Source organism: Carcharhinus amblyrhynchos, chromosome 2 (genome assembly GCF_965287045.1).
Source record: "Carcharhinus amblyrhynchos chromosome 2, sCarAmb.v2.hapA, whole genome shotgun sequence".
Lineage (NCBI taxonomy): Eukaryota > Metazoa > Chordata > Chondrichthyes > Carcharhiniformes > Carcharhinidae > Carcharhinus > Carcharhinus amblyrhynchos.
In genome coordinates, this window is record NC_137325.1 from 148,388,554 (window position 1) to 148,411,427 (window position 22,874).

Below are 22,874 nucleotides of genomic sequence, written 5' to 3' on the forward strand. Positions count from 1 at the left end.
TCGGCAGGGGTCCCTGGACACCAGTCAGGAGCAGACATCGTGGCTGGTTGGCCACTGTCCTGAACCTGTGGCACTGAGATTAATTGTGCTGCATTGGAGGATGACATAACTCAGACCTCCTGGCTTTTAACCCTGCACATAAACTCTGACCCAGGACTGTTTAAATCTGAATAGATTCTCCCAGATCATGTATATAAATCCCACCCCAGTTAACTTCCTGCCCAGATACTGAGGGTGTTAAATGAAGAGATTGTGGAAATAAGGAATCTACATCAATGACACAAACTTCCTCAAGCTAGACACACAAATAATGAATTAACAAAACAGCACCAATTACTCCAACCTCATTTTGAGACAGTTGCATCGATTTGCTACACAGAAATAGCATCCTAGTGGATGTTCATTAGCATCACTGCTCCGCTCCCACCCACCCCACCCCCACCCCCACCCCCACACCGACAATCTGTGGACAACATTGTCATAGTTTCAGGTCTGAAGTTTTTATTTCCTTCCATGAGCCTCAGGCAGCTGTCCCCCTTGTGATTACACTCGGTATCCTCTCTGTTCCCTCAGGTGGAGGCAGGCTCTGAGCCCCGACGATTACGAATACTGTTGGACAAAATCCAGATAGAAGGACTTCAGCTTGCACAGAAGAATCTTCAGTTTCTCAGCCTTGGGTAGGATGGTCATTCTGGGAGGGAGAAAACAAGAACAATTCTTATCGCTCAGAAGATTCTCGGAGCTGCCCAATCCTAACCACTCAGTCTAATTATTATTATTTGTTGAAACAGAAATCGCCCCACATCCTCACCTTTCCTCCAGGCGCTACCCTCCCAGACACCTGTGCTCATTCTGGCTTCTTCAACATTTGCCCACATATATAATCTCTCCACCATCAGTGGTCACACCTTCTGCTGTCTGAATCCTAATCTCTCGGTTTGCCCCACTGAACCCCTCCCTTCTCTCTTTCTTTCTCCATCCTTAACACATGGTGTCACAGTGGTTGGCACTGGTGCCTCACAGCGCCAGGGACACGGGTTAAATTCCAGCCTCGGGTCACTGTCTGTGTGGAACATAGAAACCCTAGAACAGGACAGCACAGTACAGGCCCTTCGGCCCTCAACGTTGTGCCAAGCGATGTCCAAACCCAAGATCAAGCTATCCCACTCCCTATCATTCTGGTGTGCTCCATGTGCCTATCCAGGCATGGAGTCTGCACGTTCTCCCCGTGTCTGCATGGGTTTCCTCCCACAGTCTGAAAGACATGCGGGTTACGTTGACTGGCCATGCTAAATTGCCCCGAGAGTCGGGGGAATTAGTAGGGTAAATGTGTGGGGTTACAGGAATAGGGCTGAGGTGGGATTGTGGTCAGTATAGGCTCAGTGGGCCGAACAGCCTCCTTCAGTACTGTAGGGACTCTATGAAGCTTTTGGCCAACTCCCTTGATATCCACTGGTCACATTTTGTTTTATAATGCTGCAGCGAGGTAAGATAGACAGTAAGTTGTTATTTGTATATGGTCCATGCTTTCCCTCAATGTCACTGTGCTGATTGTCCCTTAGAGGGAAACACAGCTGAGTAAGAGTCACATGGCATGTGTGACCAATTGGGATTCCGTGTGGAATCACCCCATGATGAGAGAGACTCCAAGACAGAGACACTTTGGGGGTGAGTTCCAGCCATGAGGCTGCTCCACAATTCTTTATTGATAAATACCTTTTATATTCACTGTTGAAACCTGTGACAGTGAATCTTTACAGTTACACTTGTTCAAAACTTCTAACGCTGTGGGAATTGCACATTATTCATAAAAACAACACTGCCTCCGAGTCACTCACTATCCTGATTTGGAAATATATCGGCCGTTCCTTCACTGTCACTGGGTCAGAATCCTGGAACTCCCTCCCTAACAGCACTGTGGGTGTACCTACACCTCAGGGACTGCAGCGGCTCAAGAAGGCAGCTCCCCAGCACCTTCTGAAGGGGCAATTAGGGATGGGCAGTGAAGGCAGCTCCCCAGCACCTTCTGAAGGGGCAATTAGGGATGGGCAGTGAAGGCAGCTCAGCAGCACCTTCTGAAGGGGCAATTAGGGATGGGTAATAAACGCTGGTCTACCCAGCAATGCCCACAGCCCATAAATAATTCAAATTATATCTGGGAGCATCTCTGTGATGAGGAAGCTGTGTGTTTCACTGTCACTCTCTGCTGTTTTTCAGAGAGAGAGAGCAAAATCTTCAGACAGCCAATTATCGTCAGAGGGTCAGTGCTGAGGGAGTGCCGCACTGTCAGAGGGTCAGTGCTGAGGGAGTGCCGCACTGTCAGAGGGTCAGTGCTGAGGGAGTGCCGCACTGTCAGAGGGTCAGTGCTGAGGGAGTGCCGCACTGTCAGAGGGTCAGTGCTGAGGGAGTGCCGCACTGTCAGAGGGTCAGTGCTGAGGGAGTGCCGCACTGTCAGAGGGTCAGTGCTGAGGGAGTGCCGCACTGTCAGAGGGTCAGTGCTGAGGGAGTGCCGCACTGTCAGAGGGTCAGTGCTGAGGGAGTGCCGCACTGTCAGAGGGTCAGTGCTGAGGGAGTGCCGCACTGTCAGAGGGTCAGTGCTGAGGGAGTGCCGCACTGTCAGAGGGTCAGTGCTGAGGGAGTGCCGCACTGTCAGAGGGTCAGTGCTGAGGGAGTGCCGCACTGTCAGAGGGTCAGTGCTGAGGGAGTGCCGCACTGTCAGAGGGTCAGTGCTGAGGGAGTGCCGCACTGTCAGAGGGTCAGTGCTGAGGGAGTGCCGCACTGTCAGAGGGTCAGTGCTGAGGGAGTGCCGCACTGTCAGAGGGTCAGTGCTGAGTGAGTGCCGCACTGTCAGAGGGTCAGTGCTGAGGGAGTGCCGCACTGTCAGAGGGTCAGTGCTGAGTGAGTGCCGCACTGTCAGAGGGTCAGTGCTGAGTGAGTGCCGCACTGTCAGAGGGTCAGTGCTGAGTGAGTGCCGCACTGTCAGAGGGTCAGTGCTGAGTGAGTGCCGCACTGTCAGAGGGTCAGTGCTGAGTGAGTGCCGCACTGTCAGAGGGTCAGTGCTGAGGGAGTGCCGCACTGTCAGAGGGTCAGTGCTGAGGGAGTGCCGCACTGTCAGAGGGTCAGTGCTGAGGGAGTGCCGCACTGTCAGAGGGTCAGTGCTGAGTGAGTGCCGCACTGTCAGAGGGTCAGTGCTGAGTGAGTGCCGCACTGTCAGAGGGTCAGTGCTGAGTGAGTGCCGCACTGTCAGAGGGTCAGTGCTGAGTGAGTGCCGCACTGTCAGAGGGTCAGTGCTGAGGGAGTGCCGCACTGTCAGAGGGTCAGTGCTGAGGGAGTGCCGCACTGTCAGAGGGTCAGTGCTGAGGGAGTGCCGCACTGTCAGAGGGTCAGTGCTGAGGGAGTGCCGCACTGTCAGAGGGTCAGTGCTGAGGGAGTGCCGCACTGTCAGAGGGTCAGTGCTGAGGGAGTGCCGCACTGTCAGAGGGTCAGTATTGAGGGAGTGCCGCACTGTCAGAGGGTCAGTACTGAGGGAGTGTTGAGTTTCACAGCTGCCATGTTTTATTGATGATTACACCTCTGTAGTTTGATTGGATGTGAAACAGTTTTGGGATATTTGGAGTTAGTGAGTGTGATTACCGAGTGTGGCCTGTCTGTGTACCTGAAATGATAGGTTCCTTCCATCTGTCCAAAGCCGCTCCCTGGAACCACACAGATTCCCGTCTCCTCGAGCAGTTTCAAACAGAAAAACATGTCTGGTTCATACCCGGCTTCCTGTTGGAAAAGGACGAGTGTCGGTTAGAGGCTGTGTGTGTATCCCCTTGTCTGAAAGCTTGCTTATTGATCCCATAATCCAGAGGCTGAATGGCCTCCTGCTGTTCCTGTGCAACAGACTAGATGGGCCGAGTGACCTCCTGCTGTTCCAGTGTAATGGGCTCGAAGGGCTGAATGGCCTCCTTCAGCACTGTCGGGATTCTATGAGGATTGCATGCCTCTGTCCTGGTCTTAAAGGAACACAGTATTTATATGGCTGGGTCCAGTTGAGTTTGTGGTCAGTGGTAACCCCCAGGATGTTACTGGTGGGGGATTCAGTGATTGTAATGTCATTGAGTATTTAGGGGTGATGGTTAGACTCCCTCCTGTTGGAGATGGCACTGTGTGCTGTAAAAATTACCTGCCTTTTGCAAGCCCAAACCGGGATATTGTCCAGACTGGGGGTTCCGTGGGCTTTATACACGTCACTCTTTAGAAGCTTTGGCAGCTGAGTGGGTTTTACCTGTGCAGCCTTGATGGCCCTGGGGGGGAGATCGATCCTGGGAAATGAGTACAGGGCTCCTTGCACAGGGTTACACCGGATCCCTGGGGTATCACTAAACATCTCCTCAGTCAGGTGCGCTCTTTCTGCAAAGCTGTTTAGCATGGCGTGTTTCTCCTGTGGACAGACCAAAGTGAAAATCCTTAAAATATCAGCTCGGCACTGTCCCCATCCCTTCCCCCACCCCATATCTCTTGATCCCTTTAGCCCCAAGAGCTATATCTAATTTCTTCTTGAAATCAGACAATGTTTTGGCTTCAGCTGCTTTCTGTGGGAGTGAATTCCACACATTCCCCACCCTCTGGGTGAAGAGATTTCTCCCCACCCTGTTGCTGATGATTTGGGAAGTTTTGTTTGCGAGCTGATACTCGGAGTTCTCATTTGTAGTTGTGGATTGGGTTCCTAATGTCCACACGGAGCGACAGGAAGTGTATCTGTCTGGGGAATGTACTCACCCTCATGAACCTTTCATAGGAGGGCTCCTCTGGTTCAGGTGGATTTGTGATTACTCCGAGCACTGCCTGTGCTGACACTGGAGGGCACAGACGCACTGACAACAATTTGATCAACTGCTTTTTCACATCAGGGTCCAGGTTGATTACTTCCATGTAGCCTCCCCGGTAACCACACCTGGAGCGAGAGAAACTGGTTAGACCGATGGCTCTGGGACAGGCTGGCAGTTCCCAATGTGTTAGCAGCTTCTACACTGGAGTGCAGACAATGTGCAGCAGTACATTACTCAAACTCACAAAGATACACAGCCCATCCACAACAACCTGCGGCCAGTCTCTCCCCCAACCCTGAGGCAGAAACATTCTTCCATCTCTGATTTCCTCATTTTTGCTCCATCTCTGTACTTTCCATTCTTCTCTAGGTTATCTACAGTGTTGAGTTTTTTGTGACTATCAGGAGCTTTCTGTCAATGGTTTCATCTTCCCTATATTCTTTATACAACCACAGGGGCCTGGCTTTGGCAGTACCATTCTTATTTTTGGAGGGGACATTTCGATGGCACACAGCGCCAGGGACCTGCGTTCGATTCCCAGCTTGGGTCACAGTCTGTGTAGAGTCTGCACATTCTCCCCATGTCTGCATGGGTTTCCTCAGGGTGCTCCAGTTTCCTCCCACAGTCTGAACACAAGAAATAGGAGCAGGAGTAGGCCATCTGGCCCTTTGAGCCTGCCCCGCCATTCAATAAGATCATGGCTGATCTGAAGTGGATCAGTTCCACTTTCCCGCTCTCTCTCCATAACCCTTAATTCCCCTTGTCTGTCAGAAACCTATCTACCTGTGACTTAAATATATTTAGCGAGGCAGCCTCCACCACTTCAATGGGCAGAGAATTCCAGAGATTCACCACCCTTTGAGTGAAGAAGTTCCTCCTCAACTCCGTTCTAAACTGCCCCTCCCCCTTATCTTGAGGCTGTGCTGTCTAGTCCTGCTGTCCTTTCTGAGCGGGAAGAATCTCTATCTCTACCCTATCCATCCCTTTCATCATCTGATATGTTTCTCTAAGATCCCCCCTCAGCCTTCTAAACTCTAAATGCTAGAATCCATCAAAGAAGAAATAGTGAGGCATCTAGATAAGAATGGTTTGATAGAGCAGACGCAGCACGGATTCGTTAAGGGGAAGTCATGTTTGACGAATTTATTGGAATTCTATGAGGATGTGACTAGTGTGGTAGACAGAGGGGAACCGGTGGATGTGGTGTTTTTAGATTTCCAAAAGGTGTTTGATAAGGTGCCTCACAAAAGGTTGCTTCAGAAGGTTAGGGGACATGGAGTTGGGGGTAGGGTGTTAGCGTGGATAGAGGATTGGTTGTCTAATAGGAGGCAGAGAGTTGGTATCAATGGGTGCTATTCTGATTGATGATTGGTGACTGGTGGAGTGCCGCAGGGATCGGTGCTGGGGCCTCAGCTATTTACCATTTATATAGATGATCTGGAGGAGGGGGCTGAGTGTAGGGTGATGAAATTTGCTAATGACACAAAAATGAGTGGAAAAGCGAATTGCGCGGAGGGTGTGGAGAGTCTGCAGAGGGATCTAGATAGGCTGAGCGAGTGGGTGAGGACCTGACAGATGGAGTATAATGTTAGCAAGTGTGAGGTTATCCACTTTGGCAGGAATAATAGTAGGAGGGATTACTATTTAAAGGGCAAAAAACTGCAGCAGGCGACGGTGCAGAGGGACCTCGGGGTCCTTGTGCATGAGTCACAAAAACCCAGTCTGCAGGTGCAGCAGGTGATCAAGAAGGCGAATGGGATGTTGGCCTTTATAGCGAGGGGGATTGAATATAAAAGTAGGGAGGTCTTGCTGCAGCTGTACAGGGCATTGGTGAGGCCGCAGCTGGAGTACTGTGTGCAGTTTTGATCGCCGCACTTGCGGAAGGAGATATTGGCCTTGGAGGGAGTGCAGAGGAGGTTCACTAGGCTGATGCCGGAGATGAGGGGGTTGGACTATGAAGAGAGACTAAATAGACTGGGTCTGTACTCGTTGGAGTTTAGAAGGATGAGGGGGGATCTTATAGAGATGTATAAGATAATGAAAAGGATGGATAGGATAGAGGTAGAGAGATTCTTCCCGCTCAGAAAGGACAGTAGGACTAGGGGGCACAGCCTCAAGATAAAGGGGGGGCGGTTTAGAACAGAGTTGAGGAGGAACTTCTTCACTCAAAGGGTGGTGAATCTCTGGAATTCTCTGCCCGTTGAAGTGGTGGAGACTGCCTCGCTAAATATTTTTAAGAAGCGGGTTGATGGGTTCTTGATAAGAGAGGGGATTAAGGGTTATGGGGAGAGGGCGGGAAAGTGGAACTGAGCCACAACAGATCAGCCATGATCTTATTGAATGGCGGGGCAGGCTCGAAGGGCTAGATGGCCTACTCCTGCTCCTATTTCTTATGTTCTTATGTTCTAACGAGTACAGACCCAGTCTATTCAATCTCTCCTCATAAGCTAACCCCCTCATCTCCAGTATCTGCCTGGTGAATGTGGTGCATTAACCATACTAAATTCTCCCTCGGTGTACCCGAACAGGTGCCAGAGTGTGGCGACTAGGGGATTCTCACAGTAACTTCATTGCAGTGTTAATATAAGCCTTACTTGTGACAATAATAAATAGACTTTACACTTTTCCCCCAGGATCTCGTTCATTAGTGCTTTCCACTGGTTTATCCTTTAGCAATCTCGCCCAGTCCACCTCAGCCAAATTGCTTCTCAGATTCATTAAACCCCCGTCGCACCCCTTTCCCCCTCCCCCACTGCACCCCGTCCCACAACACTGCCTCCTTGCTACCCCCTCCTTCACCACATCGCCTCCTCCCTGCACCCCCTCCCGGCTGCCCCACTGCACCCCGTCCCCCTGCTCCCCTCCCCACCACATCCCCTCCCCCACTGCACCCCGTCCCCCACTCCCCTCCCCACCACATCCCCTCCCCCACTGCACCCCGTCCCCCTGCTCCCCTCCCCACCACATCCCCTCCCCCACTGCACCCCGTCCCCCTGCTCCCCTCTCCACCACATCCCCTCCCCCACTGCACCCCGTCCCCCTGCTCCCCTCCCCACCACATCCCCTCCCCCACTGCACCCCGTCCCCCTGCTCCCCTCTCCACCACATCCCCTCCCCCACTGCACCCCGTCCCCCTGCTCCCCTCCCCACCACATCCCCTCTCCCCCACTGCACCCCGTCCCCCTGCTCCCCTCCCCACCACATCCCCTCCCCCACTGCACCCCATTCCCCTGCTCCCCTCCCCACCACATCCCCTCCCCCACTGCACCCCGTCCCCCTGCTCCCCTCCCCACCACATCCCCTCTCCCACTGCACCCCGTCCCCCTGCTCCCCTCCCCACCACATCCCCTCCCCCACTGCACCCCGTCCCCCTGCTCCCCTCCCCACCACATCCCCTCCCCCACTGCACCCCGTCCCCCTGCTCCCCTCCCCACCACATCCCCTCCCCCACTGCACCCCGTCCCCCTGCTCCCCTCTCCACCACATCCCCTCCCCCACTGCACCCCGTCCCCCTGCTCCCCTCTCCTTTTCTCTGCTCCCCCATCCTCCACCTGTCCTCATCGCCACTGCTCCCTCACCCACTGCTCCTCCTCCTCTTCCCCTTCCCCTCCCCTCTTTCCCTCAGCATACTCACTCTCCCATGTAACCTTTGGAGATGGAATGGAATGAAGCCAGTTCCAAGTTGTTGGAATATTCCGGGCCCATTTCAAACAGAACCTTCTTGAAAGAATGGAACTGGCATCCGTCCGCGTACACATTGTCTTGGTAAACCTTCCGGGAGGAATGTCACTCCGTTAGCACTCTGCTCATTTACCGTCTCACCTTCTCAGAGCATCCCTCACTGCCCACAACCCCCCGAATCCCCCCAAATCCCTCACCCTGAGCCCACCAACCCTTCAACCCGCTCCAGTTCACTCCCACAGTCTGATAGACGTGCTGGTTAGGGTGCATTGGCCGTGCTAAATTCTCCCTCAGTGTAACCCGAACAGGCCCCAGAGTGTGGCGACTAGGGGATTTCACAGTAACTTCATTGCAGCGTTAATGTAAGCCTACTTGTGACTGATAAATGAGCTTTACTTTACTTTGAGGAAGGATGTAAGTGCCTTGGAGATTCACGAGACTGGTTCCAGGGAGGAAGGATGTGTTTTATGAAGAGAGATTGAGGAGTTTAGGCTGAATGAGGGAAAGTCTCATTGAGGTGTAGAAGGTGCTGACGGGGATTGTCAGGGTCGATGTAGAGGGGATGTTTCCTCTTGTTGGAGATTCGAGAATGAGGCTCCATAGGTTTAGGCAAAGGGGTGGCAGATTTAAACCTGGGCTGAGGAGGAAATCCCTCACTCAGAGGGGCAAGAATCTGGGAATCCTCGAACCAGAGTGCAGTGGATCTGGAAGACTGAACACATTGAAGGGGAGGTAGATGGGTTTTTAATTAGCTGTGGGATGAAGGGCTGTGGGGAATGGGCAGGAAGGTGGAGGTGAGGCTGCAATGAGATCAGATAAGATCGTACTGAATGGGGGAGCAGGCTCCAGGAGCTGAATGGCCCTCCTCCTGCTCCTAGTTGCGATGTTGTAATGGGATTTGGATTTCACAGGTAGAAGCAGGAGCAAGGAAGTTAATGCTGAACATTTCTAAATCACAGAATAAGCCCTTCAGCCCATCTAGTCTGCACAGGTACATGAAAGGCCCTGCCTGCCCACCTAATCCCATTTCCCAGCACTCAGTCCATAGTCCTGAATGTGATGATGTGCCAAGTGCTCATCCAGGTACCTTTTAAAGGATGTGAGGCAACCCCCCCCACCACCCTCCCAGGCAGCGCATTCCAGACCCTCACCACCCTCTGGGTAAAAAGATTTTTCCTCACACCCTCCTAAACCCTCACTTTTAACTTGTGTCCCCTCGTAACTGACCCTTCACCTAAGGGGAACAGTTGTTCCCTCTCCACTCTGTCCGTGTCCCTCATAATCTTGTACACCTTGATTAGGTCACCCCTCCATCTTCTCTGCTCCAGAGAAAACAACCCAAGCCTATCCAACCTCTCTCATAACTGAAATGCTCCATCCCAGGCAGCATCCTGGTGAATCCCCTCTGCACCCCCTCCAGTGAAATCACATCCTTCCTATAATGTGGTGACCAGAACTGTACACAGTGCTCCAGCTGTGGCCTCACCAAAGTTCTATACAACTCCATCATGATCTCACTGCTTTTGTAATCTATACCCCGATTGATAACGGTAAGTGTGCCATATGCCTATTTCACCATCCTATTAACCTGTCTTTCCACTTTTAGAGATCTATGGAGAAACACATCAAGGTCCCTTTGTTCCTCGGGACTTCCCAGGGTAAGTCCCTGCAAATGTGAGGTTGTCCACTTTGGTAGGAATAATGGTAGGAAGGACAATTACTTACGGGGTGAAAAACTGCAGCAGGCGACGGTGCAGAGGGACTTCGGGGTCCTTGTGCATGAGTCGCAAAAACCCAGCTTGCAGGTGCAGCAGGTGGTCAGGAAGGCGAATGGGATGCTGGCCTTCATAGCGAGGGGGATTGAATATAAAAGTAGGGAGGTCTTGCTGCGGCTGTATAGGGCATTGGTGAGGCCGCAGCTAGAGTACTGTGTGCAGTTTTGGGCGCCGTACTTACGCAAGGATATTTTGGCCTTGGAGGGAGTGCAGAGGAGGTTTACTAGGCTGATGCCGGAGTTGAGGGGGTTGAGCTATGAGGAGAGGCTGAATAAACTAGGCTTGTACTCGTTAGAGTTTAGAAGAATGAGGGGAGATCTCATTGAGACGTATAAGATGATGAATGGGATGGATAGGATAGAGGTGGAGAGGCTCTTCCTGCTCAGAAAGGACAGTAGGACCAGGGGGCACAGCCTCAAGATAAAGGGGGGGCAGTTTAGAAAGGAGTTGAGGAGGAACTTCTTCACTCAAAGGGTGGTGAATCTCTGGAATTCTCTGCCCGTTGAAGTGGTGGAGGCTGCCTCGCTAAATATATTTAAGACGCGGGTTGATGGGTTTTTGATAAGACAGGGGATTAAGGGTTATGGGGAGAGGGCGGGAAAGTGGAACTGAGCCACAACAGATCAGCCATGATCTTATTGAATGGCGGGGCAGGCTCGAGGGGCTAGATGGCCTACTCCTGCTCCTATTTCTTATGTTCTTATGTTGATGTTCTTAAAGTTCTGGTTTGGCATCAATTTGAGAAGTGTCCAGCTCTGATCCCCACACTTTGGGAAGGATGTGAGGTATATTGAGGGGGTGTGGAGGAGATAGACCAGAATGGTTCCAGGGATGTGGGATTTTAGTTCCAAGGTTCAGGTGGAGAGGCTGGGGTTGTCCTCCTTGGAGCAAAGGAGAGTGAAAGGAGATTGGGTGGAGGGTGTACAAGTTTGTGGAAGCAGATATCCACTCAAAGCTGTGGGGGCAATGGGGACTGAGCAGGGACTAAATAGATTCAACACCTGGACATTGTAGATCTGGGGAGACTGCTCCTGTTGGTGGAAGGATTGGGAATGAGAAAATAGAAACTGAACATAATTGCAGAAAAAGCAATGGCGATATGAAGAGGAAGGTTTTCATGCAGTGAGTGGCTGGAATCAGAGTGTCGGGGAGACAGGTTCAATCGAGACATTAGAGAGGCAGTTGGATTATTCTACAAAGGGAGGGATGTGGAAGTTCATGGGAATGGTTCAAACTGAATTGCTTCCTTGGCATGGCCGTGATGGAGCAAGTGGACTCCTCCTGTTGCCACGTTGCTCTAAGACTCTCTACGAGAAGTCTTAAATTCCTATGGATTGATGCACTCTTCAAACTGATTGGAGGAGGTGATAGGGATAATGAAGTGTCCAGGACAAGGGGTGGAAACGGGAGTCAGGCCATGCAGGGCTGCTGTTAGGGAGACTGTCTTCACACAAGGAGGAAGTGGAAATCCATCTCTCCCCCCACTCCTTCACCCAAAACACTGGCCCCCCCCCCACCCCACCCCCATCCAAAACACTAGGCCCCCACCCCACCACCCAAAACACAGGGCTTTAACTCAAAGCACCTGAACAGATGTTGATAGACTGGGAAATGGATATTCAGGCAAGGTGATTGGATAGAGTTCAGATTCAGGTCAAGCAGGGCTCGAATGGCCTGTGAACCCACATCTCACACAATCCATCATCCTTCTCAGTTGCGTTTTGCCAGTGATGCCGCAGTGAAATGTCGAAAAAGGAGGAGGTGAGGATTTGTGCAGAACATTCAGAGGAGCACAGCAAGAGGACAGATTCTGGCCTTCAGTCCCACCTCCTGGGCTTTGTGTCCAAGGAAACTGGAGCTGCCTTGCACACACCCATTATCATCAAAGGGAATGAGCCACGTGCTGGGAGAATCCAGGCTGTTTCCTCACATTCCCAGATGTTAGTGAAGTAACTCTGGCGATAAGTGAGCAGACTCGAAGCTCCCTACTGGGTATTCTGGAATAACTGCCTTTCCTTCGGTTTATCCTGAATTATCCCAGTAGGAACACAGTTTCACACAGTCCAACTCCCAGGAGAGGTGTCAAAGACATTTAACTGTTAGTCTGAGAACTAGACTCAGTTCCATTGGGCTAGGATGGGAATGGCCAGGGGTCATCAACTTCTATTCTTTTGTGGGACATGGGCGTTGCTGGCTGGCCAGCATTTATTACCCATCCCTAATTGCCCCTTCAGAAGGTGCTGCTGAGCTGCCTTCTTGAGCCGCTGCAGTCCCTGAGGTGTAGGTACACCCACAGTGCTGTTAGGGAGGGAGTTCCAGGATTCTGACCCAGTGACAGTGAAGGAACGGCCGATATATTTCCAAATCAGGATAGTGAGTGACTCGGAGGGGAATCTCCAGGTGGGGGGTGTTCCCAGGTATCTGCTGCTCCTGTCCTTCTAGATGGAAGTGGTGGTGGGTTTGGAAGGTGCTGCCTAAGGAGCCTTGGTGAGTTGCTGCAGTGCATCTTGTAGATGGTACACACGGCTGTCACTGTGTGTTGGTGGTGGAGGGAGTGGATGTTTGTGGATGGGGTGCCAATCAAGTGGGGCTGCTTTATCCTGGATGGTGTTGAGCTTCTGGAATGTTGGAGCTGCACCCATCCAGGCAAGTGGGGAGTATTCCATCACACTGCTGGCTTGTACCTTGTAGACGCTGGACAGGTTTTGGGGAATCAGGAGGTGAGTTCCTCATTGCAGGATTCCCAGCCTCTGACCTGCTCTGGTGGCCACAATATTTACATTGCTGGTCCAGTTCAGTTTCTGGTCAGGATTCCCAGCCTCTGACCTGCTCTTGTAGCCACTGTGTTTATGTGGTGAGTCCAGTTGAGTTTCTGGTCAGTGGTAACTCAGGAATGTTGACAGTGGGGGATTCAGTGATGGTGACACCGTCGGATGTCAAGGGGCAGTGGTTCTTGAACTCGATCCCAATATTCCAAAGAGACTGTTTACTCTCAACATTCCCTTGAGGGTACATTGAGAAAGTGAAGCCCCTCATTGACCTTTCTGGGGCAGACCGTGTCTAACCTTCTCCAAGACCACCAGCCAATCCACCCTTACCCATCTCCCCCCCGCCGTCCCCACTCAAAGCAACTGGTTTCATCAGACTCACCTCATCAGCCAATAAAAAAAGCCCTTCCTCAAAAGCAAATTTGATCACATCTTCTATAACCTGCCTGGTCTGGACCTGGCCTATAGCAAGAGAGGAGAGAACAGGCAAATTAACAGCAGCAACAAAACTGATAAACCGCCAGCCGGAGGGAGCGGGGGGGGGAGACGGTGGACCCAGGCGCCAGCTGGAGGGGCGGGGGGGGAGACGGTGGACCCAGGCGCCAGCCGGAGGGGCGGGGGGGAGACGGTGGACCCAGGCGCCAGCCGGAGGGGTAGGAGGGAGACGGTGGACCCAGGCGCCAGCCGGAGGGGTAGGGGGGAGACGGTGGACCCAGGCGCCAGCCGGAGGGGCGGGGGGGGAGACGGTGGACCCAGGCGCCAGCCGGAGGGAGCGGGGGGGGAGACGGTGGACCCAGGCGCCAGCCGGAGGGAGCGGGGGGGAGACGGTGGACCCAGGCGCCAGCCGGAGGGAGCGGGGGGGGAGACGGTGGACCCAGGCGCCAGCCGGAGGGAGCGGGGGGGGGAGACGGTGGACCCAGGCGCCAGCCGGAGGGAGGGGGGGGTGGGGGAGTCAGTCCAGATGATTCCTTTGGCTCTGTGTGCAGTTACCTGTGGGGTTTCCTGGGTTAATGACACACAGTACTTTGGGGTTACAGTAACTTCTTGCTTCAGTGAGCGCTCGGCGGAGTTCCTCAATGTTTAGAGCCCAGACGTTTTCCTCATCGAGGTAGTAGTTGACCTGGACAGCAGCGAGGTCAGAGATTGCAGCTGAATAGAGAGGGTATTGTGGTATCGGGATCATGACTCCAGTTCGTGATGAGCCTTCACCGGACACCAGCATTTTCAGAATGATCTGTGGAGAGACAACAGGGACACAGGTTGGACTTTACAAAGCAGTTGTGTTGAAAACTATCCCCTCTGATTGGTGTTAAAGTGGAGTCGTTTGGACAGAGAAACCGAACCACAGTTGGGATCTACCAGAGACAAGCCCATGTGATCTGGTTTATTATGGAGACGGCAGGTGAAGGTGAGTGTCAGGTATAAGGTTTGGTATCAGCACACTCTGGGGGAAGGAGCCAGTCTTGACACAAAGTCTCTGAGTCACTTACACCGAGCGATTTGGGGAAGGGACTGGAACCCGCTGCTGGGCCAGGCTGAAGGCAAAGGAGAAATTTTGGGTTAAAGTGGAGAGCGAGCAAGGGCAGAACTTTGGTAGAGGAAAGGAGGATTGTGGAGAGTTAAAATTCACAGATTCAGCAGAGGGCGCTTTGTTACAGATTGCCCGGTGAACGATATGACACTGTTTACAATGAGCCTGGAAGAATTCTCCTGGTCAGGCTGGGAAAAGGAATCCTGTTAAAGCTGGCAGGAGACTGAGGGCCTGATTTCACCGTCACGTTGCGCCCATTTTCGGGCTCGAAATCTTGGTAAATTTGGGCATGAGGTGAGTGGCACGATCCGTGCCCATGTCCACACTGGTTCTCCCTTTAGGTCCAAAAATGGACACAAGTGGGACTGCACCCAAAACAGCGCGATGGCCTTTAATTACATTTACGTTGGACGTGTAGCCCATTAGGTCAATCTTAGTGGCACTCCCCCCTTTACCATCGCATTCACCAATCCAGAATCAGCACAAAACAGAAATACTCTACAACAATCCAATTCGGGCATTAGTGAGAAGGTAAGTGCCAAGTGTCTGACAGCTCTCTGCCTGTGATCAGTGAGGGGGAATGGGGGGGGGGGTCCGCTACCACTCTGCCTGAGATCAGTGAGGGGGGAAGGTGGGGGGGGGTCCGCTGCCACTCTGCCTGAGATCAGTGAGGGGGGAAGGTGGGGGGGGGGGGGGGGTCCGCTGCCACTCTGCCTGTGATCAGTGAGGGGGAATTGGGGGGTGGGTCCGCTGCCACTCTGCCTGAGATCAGTGAGGGGGAAGGGGGGGGGGGGGTCCGCTGCCACTCTGCCTGAGATCAGTGAGGGGGGAACATAAGAACATAAGAAATAGGAGCAGGAGTAGGCCATCTAGCCCTTCGAGCCTGCCCCGCCATTCAATAAGATCATGGCTGATCTGTCGCTGCTCAGTTCCACATTCCCGCCCTCTCCCCATAACCCTTAATCCCCTCTCTTATCAAAAACCCATCAACCCGCGTCTTAAAAATATTTAGCGAGGCAGCCTCCACCACTTCAACGGGCAGAGAATTCCAGATATTCACCACCCTTTGAGTGAAGAAGTTCCTCCTCAACTCCGTTCTAAACCGCCCCCCCTTTATCTTGAGGCTGTGCCCCCTAGTCCTACTGTCTTTTTTGAGCGGGAAGAGTCTCTCCACCTCTATCCTATCCATCCCATTCATCATCTTATACGTCTCAATGAGATCTCCCCTCATTCTTCTAAACTCTAACGAGTACAAGCCTAGTTTATTCAGCCTCTCCTCATAGCTCAACCCCCTCAACTCCGGTATCAGCCTAGTAAACCTCCTCTGCACTCCCTCCAAGTCCAAAATATCTTTGCGCAGGTGCGGCGCCCAAAACTGCACACAGTACTCCAGCTGCGGCCTCACCAATGCCCTATACAGCTGCAGCAAGACCTCCCTACTTTTATATTCAATCCCCCTCGCTATGAAGGCCAGCATCCCATTCGCCTTCCTGACCACCTGCTGCACCTGCAAGCTGGGTTTTTGCGACTCATGCACAAGGACCCCGACGTCCCTCTGCACCGTCGCCTGCTGCAGTTTTTCGCCATGTAAGTAATAGTCCTTCCTACCATTATTCCTACCAAAGTGGACCACCTCACACTTGCCAACATTAAATTCCATTTGCCCTTTCCTGGCCCATTCGCCCAGCCTATCTAGATCCTTCTGCAGACTCTCCACACCCTCCGCACAATTTGCCGTTCCCCCAATCTTGGTGTCATCAGCAAATTTCGACACCCTACACTCGGTTCCCTCCTCCAGATCATCTATATAAATGGTAAAAAGCTGAGGCCCCAGCACCGACCCCTGGGGCACTCCACTAGTCCATCCGCCAATCCGAATAGCACCCGTTGACCCCCACTCTCTGCCTCCTATTTGACAACCAATCCTCTATCCACACTAACACCCTGCCCCCAACTCCATGTCCCTCGACCTTCTGCAATAACCTCTTGTGAGGTACTTTGTCAAACGCCTTCTGAAAATCTAGAAAGACCACATCCACCGGCTCTCCTCTATCCACCGCCCTAGACACATCCTCATAGAACTCCAGTAAATTTGTCAGACACGACTTCCCTTTAATGAAACCGTGTTGCGTCTGCTCTATCAAGCAATTCCCTTCAAGATGCCTCACAATTTCCTCCTTAATGACGGATTCTAACATTTTACCTACAACAGACGTTAAACTAACCGGCCTATAATTCCCCGCCTTTTGCCTGGCACCCTTCTTAAACAACGGCGTAACATTAGCCGCTTTCCAATCATCCGGCACTTCCCCGGAATCCAGCGACGTCTGGAAAATAACCACCAAGGCATCCACTATCACCTCCGCCATTTCTTTCAGAACCCTCGGATGCATTCCATCCGGTCCTGGGGAAGGGGGGGGGTCCGCTGCCACTCTGCCTGAGATCAGTGAGGGAGGGAGAAGGGGGGGGGTGCGGGGAAGGGCCCTGTGATCTGTTGGGGTGGGGGGGATAAAATGGTCAGTAATATTGTGGGGGTGGGGCAATGCCTGTGGGGGCGGGGGGAAGGTGTTATACGGCCCGGGAGGGACGTGGCAGGGAGCTGCATTCTATCTTTTGTTTTTTTCTGCACACGCGCAGCTGGAGGAGCCGATGGGAGCTGCAGGGTTTCGGGTACGCTAAGCCCCCTCTTTACCCAGAGGGTGGTGAGGGATTGGAATGCCCTGCCTGCTGCAGTTGTAAATGCGCCTAGTTTGGGGGCGTTTCAGAGATCCGTGGATAGGTTTATGGACGAAAAGGGATTGGTTTAGGTTAGAGGGTCATTGTTTTTTAACTGGTCGGCGCAACATCGTGGGCCGAAGGGCCTGTCCGGGCTGTAATGTTCTATGTTCTATGTTCTATGTAAGCCCCATCCACAGGCTTGGGCAGCGTGATTCAGACTCACTGATAATTTTACAGGTAGATCTCACTGGGGGTGGGGGTGTACTGGAGTACGGCTCTAAAAACTGGATCTGAAACATTCCCAAATTCAAGTCTGCCCAGCACTTACAATCAAAACGGTAAAATAGGAGCCCGAGATTTTAAATACGAGACATTATTACTGCAGAAGGTGTGATGAAATGTGGTGTTTGTGGTGCCATTAAGGAGTTAATGAGAAATATCTTTTCTGTGTGAGAGTTGTTGAGTCAGGCTGATAAAGTCCTGACCATGAACGAATGTCAGGTGAGTATTTGCAACAGTCCCAGGTAAATTTGATAAGTGATCAGTCTCTATAAGGATTGCAAACACCAGCAGATTCACTTCTGAGAGAACTGCCCACACCCTGTTAGCACGGGGAAATTCCAGGAAGATCTGCCCCACTTGGGGTTGGCAGGAAGAATGTCCACATCCCTGAAATGCTGAGGCCTCAGGGTAAGGACCAACTGAAAATAATACCCCTGACAGTGCGGCGCTCCCTCGGCACTGACCCTCTGACAGTGCGGCGCTCCCTCGGCACTGACCCTCTGACAGTGCGGCGCTCCCTCGGCACTGACCCTCTGACAGTGCGGCGCTCCCTCGGCACTGACCCTCTGACAGTGCGGCGCTCCCTCGGCACTGACCCTCTGACAGTGCGGCGCTCCCTCGGCACTGACCCTCTGACAGTTTTGTTTCTCTCTGCGCTGGGACTCAGACACGATTTTGTCACAGTGACAATAGTTTCACTGCAAGAATAATAGTCACACTCAATCCAATCATATCTCACCTCCTTAGTTTTTTTATTCATTCACCCAATTAATGCTGCTGCCATCAGACTTTTGAATGGACCTACCTCGCATTAAGTTGATCTTTCTCTACACCCTAACAATGACTGTAACACGACATTCTGCACTCTCTCCTTTCCTTCTCTATGAATGGTATGCTTTGACTGTAAAGCGCAAGAAACAACACTTTTCACTGTGTGCTAATACACGTGACAATAAATTAAGTTGAATACAAATCTGTATGGGCGTTGCTGGCAGGATCAGTATTTATTGCCCATCCCTAATTGCCCCTTCAGAAGGTGCTGGGGAGCTGCCTTCACTGCCCATCCCTAATTGCCCCTTCAGAAGGTGCTGCTGAGCTGCCTTCACTGCCCATCCCTAATTGCCCCTTCAGAAGGTGCTGGGGAGCTGCCTTCACTGCCCATCCCTAATTGCCCCTTCAGAAGGTGCTGCTGAGCTGCCTTCTTGAGCCGCTGCAGTCCCTGAGGTGTAGGTACACCCACAGTGCTGTTAGGGAGGGAGTTCCAGGATTCTGACCCAGTGACAGTGAAGGAACGGCCGATATATTTCCAAATCAGGATAGTGAGAACAAAAGCAAGTACCAAAGGCTAATGTTCCAATTGTTCTAGAAAGCGAGGGCTGAACAGAGAAATCCCAGGAATACTGAAGTCAAAGAGACAAAAGAACGGGAATCTGAACAAGATTCTATTGGCCAGGGAGAGGCTCCCAGTTAAAGACAGAGCTACAAGGCGCTGATCACGGAAGTCAGGTAGCGAGAAATCAGATATCTCAAGTATTCCTAAGGATGGAGACACCTTAAAGAGCCTGTGAAGGATGGGGTTTGCTTGGTGTGACTGGTACCTGAGAGATTGTGTGGAAGCTCAGGTGTATGTGGCAATCCAGCGCAGAGGAATACTGAAAGGAGAAATTGGAATCCTGGATGTGGATTCCTGGCGAGGACATCGGAGAGAAATCCTTGAGTGAGAGAAGATTCCTAAGCAAGGATTGTGATTGGGAACACTCGTGTGGAAAGCCAGAATTGCAATGAGCCCAAACATCTTGGGGGACTGGACGAGAAGCCCACAAAAGTTGGATCAAGTAGCATCTGCCACTTGTTTCACAGGGAGGTGTGTCTGACCACATTTCATTCATTGGTTTACATGAACTGTGTCCTGTGAACATTAGATTACAGTCAAATTAGCCACAATGCCACAGAGCAGGGGGATTGAATATAAAAGTAGGGAGGTCTTGCTGCAGCTGTATAGGGCATTGGTGAGGCCGCAGCTGGAGTACTGTGTGCAGTTTTGGGCGCCGCACCTGCGCAAGGATATTTTGGCCTTGGAGGGAGTGCAGAGGAGGTTTACTAGGCTGATACCGGAGTTGAGGGGGTTGAGCTATGAGGAGAGGCTGAATAAACTAGGCTTGTACTCGTTAGAGTTTAGAAGAATGAGGGGAGATCTCATTGAGACGTATAAGATGATGAATGGGATGGATAGGATAGAGGTGGAGAGACTCTTCCCGCTCAAAAAAGACAGTAGGACTAGGGGGCACAGCCTCAAGATAAAGGGGGGGCGGTTTAGAACGGAGTTGAGGAGGAACTTCTTCACTCAAAGGGTGGTGAATGTCTGGAATTCTCTGCCCGTTGAAGTGGTGGAGGCTGCCTCGCTAAATATTTTTAAGAAGCGGGTTGATGGGTTTTTGATAAGAGAGGGGATTAAGGGTTATGGGGAGAGGGCGGGAAAGTGGAACTGAGCCACGACAGATCAGCCATGATCTTATTGAATGGCGGGGCAGGCTCGAAGGGCCAGATGGCCTACTCCTGCTCCTATTTCTTATGTTCTTATGTTCTTATGTATACGGGATGGTTTTCTTCACCAATATGTGGAGGAACCAACCAGAGAGCAGGCCATCCTCGACTGGGCACTGTGTAATGAGAAGGGAATCATTGCCAATCCAGCTGTACCAGACCCCCTGGGGATGAGCAACTAGAACATGATAGAATTTTTATTCAAGACGGAGAGTGAAGTAGTTGATTCGGAGACTAGGGTGCTGAATCTTTATAAAGGAAACTATGAGGATATGAGGCACGAGTTGGCCTTGACAGATTGGGGAGAGTTACTTAAAGGGATGCCAGTGGATAGACAATGGCAAACATTCAGGGAACACATGGGGGAACTGCAGCAACTGTTTATCCCTGTCTGGCACAAAAACAAAATGGGCCAATCCATGGCTTACAAAGGAAATTAGAGAGAGTGTCCGATCTAAGGAAGAAGCATACAGATTGGCCAAGAAAAATAATCGGTCTGAGGATTGGGAGCAGTATAGAATTCAGCAAAGAAGGACCAAGGGATTGATTAAGAAGGGGAAAATACAGTACGAAAGTAAGATTGTAGGGAACATAAAGACTGACTCTAAGAGTTTCTATAGATATGTGAAGAGAAAGAGGTTGGTGAAGGATTGGTGCTGGGACCCCAGCTATTCACAATATATATTAATGATTTGGATGAGGGAACAAAATGTAACATCTCAAAGTTTACAGATGATACCAAACTGGGTGGGAGGGTGAACTGTGACGAGGATACAGAGATCCTTCAGAATGATCTGGACAGGTTGGGTGAGTGGGCTAATCAATGGCAGATGCAGTATAATTTGGATAAATGTGAGGTTATTCACTTTGGAAGCAAAAACAAGAAGACAGATTACTACCTGAATGGCTGTAAATTGGGAGAGGGGAGTGTGCAGAGGGACCTGGGTGTCCTTGTGTACCACTCACTGAAGGTAAGCACGCAGGTGCAGCAGGCGGTAAAGAAGGTAAATGGTATGTTGGCCTTCATTGTGAGAGGTTTTGAGTACAGGAACAGGGATGTGTTGTTACAATTATACAGGGCCTTGGTGAGGCCACACCGAGAGTATTGTGTGCAGTTTGGGTCTCCTTTTCTGAGGAAGGATGTTCTTGCTCTCGAGGGAGTGCAGCGAAGGTTTACCAGGCTGATTCTGGGGATGGTGGGACTGATGTATGAGGAGAGATTGACTAGGTTAGGATTGTTTTCACTGGAACATAAGAACATAAGAAATAGGAGCACGAGTAGGCCATCTAGCCCTTCGAGCCTGCCCCGCCATTCAATTCAGATCAGCCATGATCTTAGTGGCTCAGTTCCACTTTCCCACTTTCTCCCCATAACCCTCAATTCCCTTGCCTACCAAAAACCCATCTACCCGTGTCTTAAACTTTAATGTTAAACATGGAGTTCAGGCGAATGAGGGGGGAATCTCAGGCTTATAAAATTCTAACAGGATTAGACAGGGTAGATGCAGGGAGGATATTCCCGATGGTGGGGGAGTCCAGAACCAGGGGTCACAGTCTGAGGATTCAGGGTGGACTGCTTAGGACGGAGGTGAGGAGACATTTCTTCACCCAGAGAGTGGTGAGTCTGTGGAATTCATTCCCACAGGAAGCAGTTGATGCCAAAACATTGAATGTGTTCAAGAGGCAGCTGGATATAGCACTGGGGGTGAATGGGATCAAAGGTTATGGGGAGAAAGCAGGATTAGGCTATTGAGTTGGGTGATCAGCCATGATTGTAATGAATGGTGGAGCAGGTTCGAAGGGCCAAATGGCCTCCTCCCTGCTCTGATCTTCTATGTAACTATAAAATAGATCTTGTAACTGTTATAAATTTGTATATATCTGTGGGTATATAGGCAGAGTGAAGGAGCAGTGTATTATAGAACATAGAACATAGAACACTACAGCACAAACAGGCCCTTCGGCCCACGAGTTGCGCCGATCACATCAACACCTATCTATAACCCCCAATCCCATTAAACCCCATGTACTCATCCAGAAGTCTTTTAAAAGACCCCAGCGAGTTCGCCTCCACCACCACTGACGGCAGCCGATTCCATTCACTCACCACCCTCTGAGTGAAAAACTTACCCCTAACATCACCTCTGTACTTTCCTCCCCGCACCTTAAATCTGTGTCCTCTCGTAGCGACCATTTCAGCCCGGGGAAATAGCCTTATAAATAATTGTATCACGTTTAAGAAATGCTTTACTCTTATTAAAAGTTAGTTGGCAGTCTTCTGACTTGTTCAGAGATGTGGATAAACAGAGGTTAAAAAGTCACAATCTAATCGAGCCGGGTTCCGCTCAGGAGCCTGACAGTCCCATTGTAACAGCAACTGGGCTCAAGGCCAACAAGAGTTTTCCACCCGTATTCACACATCTTCAACCAGGGAAACCACCATAGTTCCTGATGGCTTTTGAAAGGTTATCGGGGGCGGGGATTTCAGCAGGAATGTGGGGTCCGGGTTACATTCAGACTAGTCGCTGGGGAGCAGGAACGAGGGGCTGAATGGCCTACTCCAAGTTTATATGTTTGGAAGTTTATTTCACCTCATTGATATCGTTTGATTAAAACATGATTCGCCTCCCAGCTTCTGCAGTCACTCCTGGAAACCGAGGTTATCAGGGAGTGACGACCGACCTCCCCAGTCAGGAGTCATCCCCTGGGTGAGGAAAAGGACTGAAGACTGACCGTCTACTCACTGGCTGCTCCTGCAGTG

General features: G+C 51.4%; 1 protein-coding gene across 2 annotated transcripts in view; it reads right to left on the reverse strand.

Moving 5' to 3' along the window:
* Positions 1 to 455: 455 nt before the first annotated feature.
* LOC145359545 (alanine aminotransferase 2-like) overlaps positions 456 to 22,874 on the reverse strand; it is a 59,639-nt gene continuing 37,220 nt past the window's right edge. For both annotated transcript variants that reach the window (XM_080214198.1, XM_080214189.1), the window contains 7 exons: positions 14,029 to 14,272; positions 13,421 to 13,500; positions 8,449 to 8,585; positions 4,765 to 4,939; positions 4,271 to 4,426; positions 3,656 to 3,768; positions 456 to 691 (listed from right to left, as the gene is read on the reverse strand). In XM_080214198.1, the coding sequence (XP_080070324.1) occupies positions 601 to 691; positions 3,656 to 3,768; positions 4,271 to 4,426; positions 4,765 to 4,939; positions 8,449 to 8,585; positions 13,421 to 13,500; positions 14,029 to 14,272 (996 nt within the window). In that variant the 3' untranslated portion in view covers positions 456 to 600. The remainder of the gene's footprint in view (positions 692 to 3,655; positions 3,769 to 4,270; positions 4,427 to 4,764; positions 4,940 to 8,448; positions 8,586 to 13,420; positions 13,501 to 14,028; positions 14,273 to 22,874) is intronic.